Raw genomic sequence first — 13,904 nt, forward strand, 5'->3', positions numbered from 1 at the left:
AAAAGATAAGATAAATCTTCCAAAAAACAAATTTAGTTATTTTGGCAACGCGACGATAAGATACAAAATTATACCTGAAAGATACAGTTAATAATCATGAAAAATAATCGATTATTTTAGCAACGCACCACAAAATTTTCTGCTGTCACTTTTACACGTGGTTGAATTTTAATTAAGAAAATAAAATTCATCGCGGCGAAACAGTTCGTGAAAATTTCACTCTTTCGAGAAAATCCGGAACGCAACAGAACCGGTTTCGATGGTGCGATGGATCGGTTGGCGATGCCGCCAGTTTCCAGTTGTGCGAGGGTAAGTACCTTGATTTATTGATTTTTAATTTTCAGTTTTCCTAATTGAAAATTACTTTTTCCAGTCGCAGCCAGCCGGATGTCTCCCGATCAAAAAGCAGACGTCGGAATTGGGCCACATTTAATTAACTTGAGAATCGCTGTTAACGGAAGATTATTATTATGTTGGGCCGGTCCGCTAGGAAACAGCATCGGTTCCAACGGTGCGAGGATCGGTAGTCGATAACAAATGTGCTTTTTGTTTTTTAAATAAACTATATGTATGTAATTGTGAATAAAATGCTATAAAAAAGATCTTATAACTGTTTTTCATTTCAATAGTTTATTGCATAGTAATAATTGTATCTAAAGGACACGATATGTTGTATCGTTTTTTTTTATGAGAAAACCATTAAGTGAAGATTCCACATATGATACAACTCGCTCATTGTGAGTAGAAAAAAGCAAAAAAAATTAATGGTTACTCTACTTAACGACCCGTTCGCTGTATCGTAAAGTGCGTCCAAACGATTCCATTCCATGAAAAAAAGACTAGTTTAATCGTACATTAATAATCCAAAACTATAAAGCTGATCTTTCGTGTGTCTTGGGAAGAAGATCATGGAAATCGTTATTGTATAATACCGATTCATGCGGGGTAGTCCATGATGTTGGCGATTATCTTTTCAGTTTCGCAGACCTGAAGTCGGAGTACAATGGCAGAAACTGCTGGTGAACACCACAACCGAATCTCCACCATGGCCAAAAACGCACGAGAGGAATGTTTACCCGAGACCCCTCGTCAGATTTGATTATCAAAGCGACTCGCTAGACTCATGTTGATCTCGCGGTCATTTATATACATCTATACTTTAGGCCTTTTCCCATGCGCCAGGAACTGTTGGTCGTCATTACTGCTACCAGGAACAGGTATAGGAAGAATGGTTCACCCATTGCCGGAGGAAGATGGCTATTTTCCAGCGATGTTAGAAACTGCTAGTTGAGCCTCAAAAACAGCACCAGGAACACTACAGAACATGTACAGAAATCATATAGTCAATTCCGCTTATGGTGACGATTGGCCTGAGAAAACCGGTTTCTTTTCACTGACACAACAAACACAACTAAAATAAAAAAAGAATTGAAAAAACAAAACTTTTCAACAGTTTTTATTTTTATTGTTTAAACTTACCGAGTAAATCAAAAGAAATTAATTGGCCACGGCGATTGAAATTTTCTTAGCGTGTAAAGCGATTGCAAAGCGGCGAACCGCAGACACCAGATACCCAGACTGATCAGTGGCGCTTGAATCCATACAACTACAAGTCGCCCAGAATCATACGCCATCGGTCGGGGCATCGTGAAACTACTGTGCTTCATCAAGAAAAAAAAATTACACTTGATAATTAACAAGCCAAATGAAAACCGTCTTGATTGAATCACCTATTAGTATTTGAAATTATTTCTCAAATATTTTCTCTATCGTTTTTGTCTTCAATGTTAATTGTTTACTTTAATTTTCTGTATCATAATAAGAGATGAATGTTATACAAACAATGACTGTTGATCGATTGAGATGAAAAAAAATACAAACGCAACGTTATAGCGGTCCTTGAGATTCAGTTTTGATTTCAAAATTAATTTATCCGGCTGAGTAACAGTATGAAAATTATAATGTCTGTTATAAATAATTCATTGAGTTCGGAATTGTTAATCTGAAAGATTGACTGCGACCAAAAATACAAACTATATATATATAACTCCTTGAAAAACTTGAATTCTAATTTATCTTAACTGTTTCTTGGCTCGTACCTAGACAGGTTTGAGGAACGAAATAAGTTATTGACATATATTGAATAATTTTTAATGTGATAAATGTATTGATAAGTCCTTAAATCCTATTTGCCGCTGGAAGTGTTCGTGATATAATGCTGGTAATTTCACTAAAATTTATAAATTTTTGGAAAAATAACCTCAGAAACGACCGTGTTTGTCGACCGGGTATTTTTCCCTGCTCAAATGTGCGTGAGAAATGTCAAAAAAAAAATAACTATAATGACGTAATAAAACTGTTTGTTTACATTTTGTTTCATACGACGTAATGAAAGCTCACGCGAAATTTTGGCATAATTCTGGACCGGACTGGAAAATTAACCTTAAAAGCGACCATGTTTTTAGACTTTTTCCCCCATCTTAATCCGTACACGAGAGCAAGTGCGCGTGAGAAATGTCAACCTTAAAAATTTTTTATTCGAAAAAAATTGCACTGAATTCGGAATATTTCGAAATGTATGTTTCAAATCCATTTCTCTTCGCTTCCGAAATTTGTCCACCTTTGACATTCAACCAAATTCTTTGATTCAAAGTTTTGTTAAAACTATATTTCGAAAGTAATTAGTTTACTAAATTGATCCATTCTTCAAAAAACTATAATTTTGAATAAGGGTCATTTTAATGTTCCTTAACCGATGCCCAGTAAATAAGAAATAATTTCGCAGTAACTAAACTTATATATCGTTTTCAACACGCAGAAAAAGAACGGGGTATGGTTTCAACAAAACGTTTAGTTGTTTTATTTTACTTTTCCAATGCATGTATTTTCAATACTTTTCATGAAAAAATCGAATGAAATTAGTAAAACAATTTTGTTATTCGTACACTCATATTTTTCATTAGTTAAAAATAAAATTTGGTTTAATTTTAAATTAAAATAGGTTTATTTCAGTGAACGTGTAACTTCAAAAACGATAAGTGAAAAAAATGGAAAAAAGAAAAAATTAAAAGTAGTATCGAACCATACAATGGAAACCAAATCGTCGGAGTGCACTTGGCCTTGGTCCAGGCGAGGCATTATTGATTAGAATAATGATCCGAAACCGATATAAACTAGTATGGCATGTCCATCGGCCAGCAGCTATCAAGGTAGGTTTCGAAGTTTTCAAATAGCTAGAAAACTATACCTCAACCCGCCCGGCAGAACAAAATTATTCTACCGACAAGTAAAATTAATTTTTCTAACAGCTGTTTTTTTCATTTTTCAGATGCCACGGCCAACTAGTGAACCTTCATATAAGAGAAGCGACATCTGATCCCTCTTTAAATAAAATATTTGGCAACATCGCCGAAATCTTGGACAAAAAAATCCCCAGCACTGTTTTCTGGCTCAATGTTCAAGCTCTAAAGTGAACGCTCCTTCAATCCAACAAAACAACATTGAACTCGATGCCCGAAGGATCGCGATAAACGGTATGAATGACTTGAATTTCGTTAATCATCAGTTAGTTTTCTAACCAGAACCACGATTCACCAAAGCATTGACAAAAATTGCACCTAATCATAAATTCATATGACCAGCTAAAAAATTATCTGTTTGAACTATAACAACAATCACAATACCTTCCTTGGTTGAGTTTTCAATAAGAAAGGTAAAAGCTCTGCGACAAAATGCTCGGATCGATTGGAATCGATTTTGTCAGTTCGTTTGCTCGATTGGAATTTTGTGTTTCAGATGTCACTTCTCTTATATACAGGTTCACTACGGCCAACTAGAGAAATTATCGTTGTACCTCCATGACAACCTGGCTCTAGCCGTTCTAAGATTTGGACGTCAGTTTTCATTGAAGGTAGGTTAATTGAAAACGCTGTACCTTCTTGTTTTAACGCAAAACAAACTTTCGCAGATCGTTGGACGATTTCAACGAAAACATCGCTTGGTCCGTATCGAAGTGGTTTATGGAGGTGCCGTACATATTTGAGGACCGCAATCTGGCTATCCAACTGCGCAGATAGGTCATGCTGCTTTGAAATAGGCTACAAATCGGAACCGATTCCGAAATAAAATGAATTTTAAAAATAATAGTGCGAATCAATTTATAAATTCCGAATTCCATGATAAAAATAAATTTAAATGAAATATAACTGGATTTAATTTTAATTGGAAGAACTAAATTGCTTCAAACCTAGTTATTGTTAGAATTTTGAACCACATTTTATGTTTACTTTCGAATCCATTAATTTTTATGCGTTTTACCCAAAAAAAAAATTATTTTGATAAGAATCATGCATCATTTTCAAAAAGGGTGTATTTTATTTTGAATCAAACGATAAGTTTAAATCAAATCGAAATTTTTAATCAGTGTGACCAGAAATATATTTGTGCTTTTTCCCAACCAAAAATTTTATTATTTTCGTTCGAAATCTTATTGTTTCTAAAATTAATTTTTCTGCGTGAATGCTTTTCCACACCACCAAAACGAATTTTGAATGGTAAAAGAACAGTACTATCTTGATGCAAACGAGAGTCATTTTTATTTTCTTGTCGTTTTATGGAATGTCAAATATCGTATGGCTGTGTGAGTGAATTCATTTAATGTTTTGATTTTGATGTGACGAATTCACGTTTGTTTTATTTTACCCATGGATAAAATCAATTACACGTGCGATATTCAAAAAATGGTTCCTAATATAACCAAAAAAATAACTTAACAACAGAACAGCAAAAGCTAAGCTATTAATTCTTACTAAACAGACTCGGATAATTGAGATTGTTTGTCAAGAATCATCACCCGCATACTAAAAAACCATAGCTCAAACAGTCTAAACGATTCATCTACTGATCCAGAAATAGTGACCGTCTCTGTGAACGTAGCTATTACATTGAACTTCACTTCAAAAACTATAATAACGAAATATGAACGTTCATATGAAAAAGTGATGGTACTTCAATTTTATCATAATCGTAAAAATGATCTCGAACTGTTACCCGTAGCGTTCGTGCCATCTGTCAGTTCCGCCAGACTCACGTCTAAACAGCCGAAAGTGGTGCCACATGTGTTTAAAAAATAGCACTCATTTTTGAACATTTTTAATTAGGTTTTAGGAATCAATTCGCGTCGTCCGTAAATTAGCATCGCATCGCTCTCACTATGTCATCGCCCTCAGGCGATGTAATAATGTACGCGAACTGCGGTTGAGCTGTCAAAACCTGTTCCTATCCATTGAAATCGCTTTGAGCTGAAACACTGAATTCGGTGATACAGATGCCAATTTGTTCCGTCGCTCGAGTTCGTATTGGTAGCATTCGCCAATTCGCTCTAACTTTGTAATCGGCCTCATAGTCACACTAGAAAACTTTTATGCTTTTGTTAATCAACAGATTTATATAGTTTTTGGATAAAAGTAAATAATCGTAAAAATAGCAAAACTTGGCACCACTGCCCTCCACCGGCTGCACCGGAGAAAAAAGTAAACAACAAGAAGGTGAATAATGGCGATCAAGCTGCTGGGATTCCCGAGGCCGAAACAATCAAAAGCCAGCGGCATCAAGAATTATAAACTTCCAGTAGGTAATAAAACAGGTAATATTTGTATTTATATTAAAAATTTCATTTTTTTTACTCTAGAAATGCACCTCTTTGGCCAACCAAGAAAACTCAACGCTGGAAGCGAGTTGATTTCCCATCAAAAAATTTCTACAACAGTTCCGAAAATACAGTTGGTAACGTTCCAAAAACACCTTACCGGGTTGGATGTCTACAAGCGAAGAATACAATGATATGTTATGAAAAGCAGTCTCAAACGTAATAAAATGAAATAATATTTAATGGCAAGATTTATTATGAAATCCGAAATTCCCATATTTTTACATCTGTCTGCGTGCTCCATTAGCGCACGATTCCCAGAACCGTTTGTATCACGTTGAATGAACCTCATTTCAAATCGTTTCACAACTGTTACTGCAAATGTTCGGTTACAAGAAAACATTTAGAATAACTGTAACATAAACAGTTTGATAGCCCGAGTATGTTTTCCATGAGTGTTCTTTGGACTTTATCTGAACTGTTTGTAGAACAGTCTCCCCATACAATTGTTTTAACAGTTCTAAACAGTAACATAACTTAACGCCATATTCAACAGACCGTCGTTTTGAAATTCAAGATAAGTGGAATGTTTTTTATGGTTTCAGATATCATTTTCTAAACGTTTTTTTACGCTGTTTCTAATCGTTTTATAACTACAACAGGAATTGTTATGTTACAATATTTTCGTATTCGGGCATTATGTCAACCAACGCTCTTTGTTAGAAATTGTACTAAATTTGCAGGAAAATGCATCATCTCGACCGAAAATATTTTTTCCTCAACTGCCTCTTCCAGTGGGCGGTAAAAGGGATAGTTTGATATCCAAGTTTAGTTAGATATTTCGAAGTTAGACATTTCTCGTGTGACTAATTTTTTCATAGAAAGGGAAGTTTTAGGATTTATTGGAGAAAAAAGTAAATAAAAATCTGACACCGGTTTTTTGTTGTAGATGGTGACTTAATGGTATATTTCGTTGTTGCGATTTTCACTAAGCTTCTTCTGTTAACAGAACATTCCTTTACAAATTTTGTAAATATCATCTCTACTTTTGCTTTATTCAGTTTATGTAAACCTCTATAAATGCGGTAATTCGGCTAGGTGAAGGGTTTTGAGAAACTCTAACTGAAACAGATTGCTTAGTAAAATTTTGTAAGAATCTCATCCATTAACAGTTCTAAACAGTAATATAATTTAAAGCCACATTCAATATACTGAAGTTTTGCAAAATACAATTAGTGAAATGTTTTTATGATGTCATTTGTCGTTTTCTCAACTAGTCCTAGATCGTTTTATAACTATTTACAAATAATTGGATTTGTCACAATATTTTTCTACTCGGGAAACTTGACGGAGGTTTCGGGGTTAACGAAATCTTGCAGTTGAAAGTGATCTTCACAAATGAAGCCAAAGATGTCATAAAATGGTTATTTTTCAACCACAACGCAATTGGAAAGTGGTGCAGAAAATCTCAAGTTTTCATTCAATTTTCATGTATGTCGAAGTCGATGTATTTTATATAAGCTTTATGGTTAAATTCTAACCACATTTGGTTAATACGCTCTAATTCACCCATAGTGGTTTTCGAAATATATCGTGTTATTTTTTTCTATCAAATGTACACTGCAAAAATTCGACACATTGGGACTATGTGTCTGCCTATATAGATTTTTGCAATATGACTTACAGATACAAATGACGTGTCTCCCATATAACAAATATCACATATGAGAATCATGTGTGACATATAAAATGTATATGTTACACATAAAAATTAAGAAATTAAGCATATAGAACTTAAAAAGGCGCCAAATAATTCCCATGCGCTTCAATAATATCATTTATTTGTGAATAAAGGTTCTTTTAGCTCATTTTGTTCTGATTTTTAATAGGATTTTAAGGAATAATAACTGAATAAATAAAATACATAAATATCTTTGATTACAATTTTATATAGTTTTTTTACAATATTTCATATTTAATTTATACTTTTTATATAGAAAATTAATTGAGAAAAATTAATCGAAAAAGAACATAAGTTCATGGATGGGAAATCCTTATTGAGAAAAAGTATTTTTCATATTAATCGAATGCAGGCTGAATGGTGGGCCAACGATTTAATTGATTTTTAGCTAAATTTAATTTTATGTTTTCTCCGCAACCTTGTAGCTTTCCGATGCGTGGAAATCTTGACCAAATCTTTCACGAAACATCTTGGCTCCAAGACTACCTCGTTCATCGCTTGTCGGGGCCTGTTCATAGGGTAAAGATTCCTCCTGCCTTTGATTGTTGAACGTTTTCTGCTCCTGTGATTTTTCATCAGGTTGTATTATAAACCGCTGAATTTCTGGTGACAAGCTTTCGATGGCTACCTGCAGAAAATAACGAAAATAAAACATTGAAAATTGAGACGCTTAGAATCACAGAATTTAAGTTCTTAAAGGCTGAATTCGAAAAAACAGGCCTCAATGTTTTTTTCGAAACAAAAATACACACTTTTTCTCAAGATTTTTGTTGAGGCGCATAGCAAAAAAAAACCGGTTTCGTTAACATTAAAATTACTGATAACGTCATTCAAATCAATAAAGCAAGTCCAGTAAAATTGTCGACAATCCATCTAAACTACTTAAGCCCGTAATTCAGTTGAATCAATCATGAAAGTAAATAAAAACACACTAGCTAACCAAAAAGCCTCCGGCATCCGATATTATTGGGCTTTTGAACCTATCTGACAGATTTCATCTGGAGCACCAACTGAAGAACACTTATTGTTGGGAGTTTAGAAAAACTTACCTGTTTTTGTCGCCACTCCGCTACCCTGCGGAAAATTTCTTCCACATTCCACAATTTATTTTCTTCACCGGGGGAGGACTCGGCCAAGAGCGGAAAAAAATCGTCCCGGGAGACTTCGACGAGGCGCTTCCCACCAAACTGGCTTCATGAAATGGAAAAAATAAAATTAATTAAATCAACTGCATCTGAAATCGATCATAAAACACTTACCGCACACATTCTAAAGCTTCCTCCGGTAGCTGGAAATCTTTTAATATAAAAGACGCGAATTGTATCTCCCTGTCTGTCGCCATTTTGATTCGAAAATTTTTCGCTTCACGCTTATTTTTCTATTGATAATTTTTATTTTTTGATCATATAAATGCTAAAGTTCATAAAAATGTTATGCATGTGTTGAAAATGATTTTTATTTGAACAATATAAAATCAATGTGTAGAACGATTTTAAAATGGTATGTGTGCACGCTAACTTTTGGCTACCCCTTAACGAATACTTTTGACCCGTTATTCAATAAGACTGGGAGAACTCCTTTTTAAGGATAAAGTCGCTGTACCCTTTAAGGGGTACCCAGCCTCATAACGCTTGTAGCGGGTCAAAATTACCCCTTATTTCAAAGGCTCATACCGGATGAAAATTACCCCTTATTTAAGATGCTTTCGTATGGTGGAAATTTCAGGAGCTGCTTATGAAAAATATGTTTGCTGAGAAATAAATCACCACAAAATATTATGTTCCATTTTGTTTATTCAAAAATTACAATTAATAATTTTTTTCACCATTTTGTATTTACCATCCAACATCCATGTTTCCGGTTTCAGTCATCGGCTTACAAATTTTTACCGTCCTCGTCCGGAACTGTGCTGTTCTGAAATAATAACATGAATAATTAAAATCTCACAAAGGAAGCAAAATAAATATACTATAAAATACTTACAATTTTCCATATCAATGACCGGACAAATAATAACGCTTTCAATGTAACATCTAAATCTACCCCTTCGAAGCGGATTCGAGCTTTTTGAAATAAGGGGTCATATTGACCCGAAAAAATGACCCGTTATTTGACAGATCGTGGAGGTTCTCAATAACGGGTCAATTTTACGCCTTTAAGGGGTAGCCAAAAGTTAGCGTGTGGAAAAACATACTCTTTAAATGTGTATTTTTTGCAGTGTAGGTAATCAAAAACGACCGTGTTCATCGCTAGATGTAAAAAAAAACAAATAACACAATGCAAATGTGTGTGTGTGATATATCGAGATTTTTCCGTTTGTGTATGTGACCGTTAGTTTCACGATAACCCGTAGATAGCGCTGCGGAACAAGCGCCAAAATCAGCCTTCAGTGGTCAGTCTGGGTATCTGGTGTCTGCGCTCGCGTGCACTGTGTTTCTGCCCTAAGGCCGATGACATAGTGAATGCGATGCGATGCGAAACGGCGAATGCGAATCAATGCGGTGAACCCCATTTGATGGAAATGTATGTGAATCGCGTAAACCTGAGATAGTGAAACCAACACGCTCAAATTTCATTAACCAATTATCGTTAAAAAGTAACCATTTTCACACCTTTCCGCGTTAAGTGATTTTTTGACTTTTCGCGTAGAAGTAATTTTTTACCTTCTTTTGAGTAGTGATGATGGGGTTACTTTTGAACCAAGAGAAAAAATTGCCCAGAAGTTGGAAAATGGTTATTTTTGAACCACATTTTGAAGGAGGAATTTCTAGTATTTCATTAAATTAAAGAAAATTTCAAAAAAAAAATGAAAATAAATACAGATTTTTTTAAGAATTTACTTTTATTTACTTTTCGATTTGCAATCATCCTGAATTGGTGTTCTTCTGCTAATATTGTTCATTATTCGAAAAACTCTACAGTCAACCTCGATACACTTCCTGCGGAAAAGTCTCTTATCAACCGAACGTTGTGATGTCACCATAATGGATCAACAATTTGGGGCTTTTGTAAAGTAAGTCCGTTCGCTGGACATTTTTAAAATCCCAGAGTGATCCGTTCTTCCAGCAGCGGGAAACTTAACGAATCGTGTAACCTACGATGACGACCGCCAGGAACAAAACTGCCTGATACTTCCCCGACTCGCACACGCCAGTCTCGCATAGATCCACGGAACTTGAAGGAAGCATTTAGCAAGTGTCTCCGAACTGTTTCCATGGTGCACATCGATATCGATGCACAGAAGTTGAAGCAAAACCGACCAATGCTGAAGATCAAACGGAACAGAAAGAAAAAGTAAGTTTCCTGGGGATATTTTTTCTTTTTAAACTCACCCGTACCACCGCATTGTTTAATAACATGGTCATCTGTTAAGCCTGTTTGGTGGTCGTTAGAATCCGCTGGGTACTGGTTCTCCTGGGAGGGAACGGGACGATCTGGTTGGTTAATGCTTCGAAATCTTGCCATATGGGGAATTCAAAAGAGAAAACAAGCAACAAAATTGAGTTTATAGCTTTTTGTTGGAATATTGACAGCATATAATTAGCGCCAACTGGTGCTAGAGAATCCCGGTACCCGGAAAATATGATCGTACTTATGGAAACTCACCGTTAACGGCCGGTTTGTGATTATCTTTACGTAGCCGAATCGGGAAATTAGGATTCTTATGCAAGTCCAATTGAGGTGAAAATGCGGCCGCTGCCACGAAACCATCCGCGGCCAACAACAAGTCGAATTCCTGCCAGCTTAAAACACCGGACAATCTACTCCGACATAAAACACAACACTGTTGTTCTTCAGATTGCGCTTTTTGATCGACATAAAAAATTGTAAAATGAGTTCAAAAGTTGAGCTCGTTCCAGTAGAGATTCCTCCCGAGCTAGTTGTGGCCACTGGAACTGGAACCGGATTGATAGCGGTTCTATCCATTTGGTGCACTGGAATTTAAATTTTCTTTTGATTGGTTGGGATTTTTAAAGGGAGAAAATTTACTATATGAGTTTCTTACCTTTCATGTTCACCCGATTCACAAGTACGCGAAATTACTTCTAAATTTATTAGCTAACTATACTTTATTCGTGCGAGAAAACAAGAAATCATGGAACGCTTCGGCTTCCACCATCGATAAAATTCAAAATGGCTGTGTAGATTTTCAACCGTTTTGTGGTTGATGCTCGAGAACTACCAAAATGGTTAAAATTCCTTCTTGAATTATTGTTAAAAAATAACCATATTGGCGGTTTCGATGCAAAAACCATAAAATGGTTATTTAAGAACCATAAATGGTTAGAAAAAAATGAGCGTGAATGCGAATTTGCGATCAGTCGCGGCGATTCTGTTTTGTGTTTGGTTCGAAAGCAGACACCAGATACCCAGACTGACCACTGAAGGCTGATTTTGGCGCTTGTTCCGCAGCGCTATCTACGGGTTATCGTGAAACTAACGGCCACATACACAAACGGAAAAATCTTACACAAACATAACTTATTTTGTGTGCATATTGAAACGCCCTTGATATATCACACACACATTTGCATTGTGCTGTTTGTTTTCTTTACATCTAGCGATGAACACGGTATGTTTTGGTTACCTACTTTTGATAGAAAAAAGTACCATTTATGAATTAGAGCGCATAACCAAATGTGGTTAGAATTCAACCATAGACGTTCTTCCACCTTAACGAAACGTTTGAATTTTTTTTCGAAATATATGATGAATTGGTGGTTTGACATTACAAAACTCGCTTGAAACGACGTGTAAAGAAATTCATAACTCAATATTGATCAATTAAAATAAATTCAATTAACACTTGCAATATTGCACGACGCTTTGTTTGATGTTTGAGTTCATCAGTAAACTTTCAGGAGTTGCCATCATTTACGACTAAAACGATGATTTTTCAACGATTTAAGTTGGATGAGTATTGATGATTGTCCGCTACACTTCCTTATTTCGATGTGGTTGAAAAATAATCATTTTCTGAAATCTCCGATGTGGTGGAAAATCAGACATTCTCGATTCACAAGAAGAACTGCGGAAATAAAAAGCTGCCTTGGCTGCCTAACAATTGTTTCATTTGTGAAGATCACTTTCATCTGCAAGATTTCGTTAACCCCCGGAACCTCCGTCAAGAGTAAATTCAAGTATCCCGAAAAATATTGTAACGACAAAAAAAAAAAAATCCAATGATTGTATACTGCAAATAAATAAAACAAAAGTAAAGGTGATATTTACAAAATTTGAAAAGCAATGTATAGTTTACAGAAAAAACTAATAAAAACGCAACAACGAAATATATTATCAAGTCACCATCTACAACAAAAAATCGCTGTCAAATTTTTATTCATTTTTTTCTCGAATAAATCCTGAAACTTTCCTTTCGATGAAAAACTTAGTCACATATCGAACTAAAGTTGGATATTAAATGAGCCCTTTTACCGCCCACTGGACGAGGCAGTTTTTGAAACCATCTTTGGACTCCGATATGGTGCATCTTGTAAACATTTTCCCGCAAATTTAGAACAATTAAAAAAAAAAGTGCGTTGGTTGAAATATGATGAATATTGACAAACAATCTCAACCATCCGAGTATGTTTAATGAGAACAGCTTAGCTTTTCCTGATCTGTTGTTCAGTTATTTTTTCTTTTCAGTTAAATTTCGAACTATTTTTCATTTTTGAATATCGCATGTGTAATTGGTTTTATCAATGGGTATAAAAAAATGATCGTGAATTCGTCACATCAAAATCAAAACGTTAAATGAATTCACTCACACAGCCATACGATATTTGACATTCCATGCTACGACAAGAAAATAAAAATGACCTTCGTTTGCATCAAGATAGTAATGTTCTTTTACCATTCAAAATTCGTTTTGGTGATGTGGAAAAGCATTGAACTCGATAAATAAGTTTAGTTACAGCGAAATTCTTGCTATTTGCTGGGTAGCGGTTAAGGAACCTTATTTATTTATTTATTTATTTATTTATTTATTTATTTATTTTTATTTATTTACTAGCTGACCCGGTGTGCTTTGCTACACCTTTCAGAATCAAATGATATTTTCAGAAATCATTCAAATTTTTATTGTTTTTGGTATTATTTTAAATCAAATTATGACGAAATTAATAAGCAACCACTATAAAATGAGAGCTTCAGCTGGAGTTTCAAATTGCAACACAAACCATAACTTATATTCTGAATCTTGATTTATAAACTTGTTTTAAAGATCTGATAATTTTCATCTGTTTCCTTAAGTTTCGCCCTAAAAAAGAAAGGGTCCCAAATTAATCGTTCGTAAATAATCTAACTTATAAAGTATGGTTGTTTTTGCTTGATACGTTCTGGATTTATGCTAAAAAACTGATTAGAGAGCCCATCCTGTCCTTCCCTTCACCCCCTGCTGAATGGAGATTGTAATCTTTAATAAATATTTTTTTCGTTCCCAAAAATCCTCTTATATCAAGTGTAGTTCCATTGGTTGATAAGTATTTAAGCTTTGCAACAAAAATTGTATCG

General features: G+C 34.9%; 1 protein-coding gene and 1 long non-coding RNA gene across 2 annotated transcripts; one reads left to right on the forward strand and one right to left on the reverse strand.

Moving 5' to 3' along the window:
- Positions 1 to 3,089: 3,089 nt before the first annotated feature.
- On the forward strand, positions 3,090 to 4,143 carry LOC129738405 (uncharacterized). Its single transcript, XR_008735507.1, has 4 exons — positions 3,090 to 3,209; positions 3,329 to 3,533; positions 3,818 to 3,910; positions 3,968 to 4,143. It is a non-coding gene; the product is annotated as an uncharacterized LOC129738405 (long non-coding RNA).
- Positions 4,144 to 7,788: 3,645 nt separating this feature from the next.
- LOC129737756 (uncharacterized) lies at positions 7,789 to 8,744 on the reverse strand. The gene is made up of 3 exons (XM_055728918.1): positions 8,648 to 8,744; positions 8,438 to 8,579; positions 7,789 to 8,016 (listed from the first exon to the last, which is right to left on the reverse strand). Exons 1-3 carry the CDS (start codon positions 8,728 to 8,730, stop codon positions 7,789 to 7,791), a joined length of 453 nt encoding a protein of 150 aa, XP_055584893.1. The 5' UTR covers positions 8,731 to 8,744.
- Positions 8,745 to 13,904: the final 5,160 nt, after the last annotated feature.

This window comes from Uranotaenia lowii, chromosome 1 (genome assembly GCF_029784155.1).
Source record: "Uranotaenia lowii strain MFRU-FL chromosome 1, ASM2978415v1, whole genome shotgun sequence".
Classification (NCBI taxonomy): domain Eukaryota; kingdom Metazoa; phylum Arthropoda; class Insecta; order Diptera; family Culicidae; genus Uranotaenia; species Uranotaenia lowii.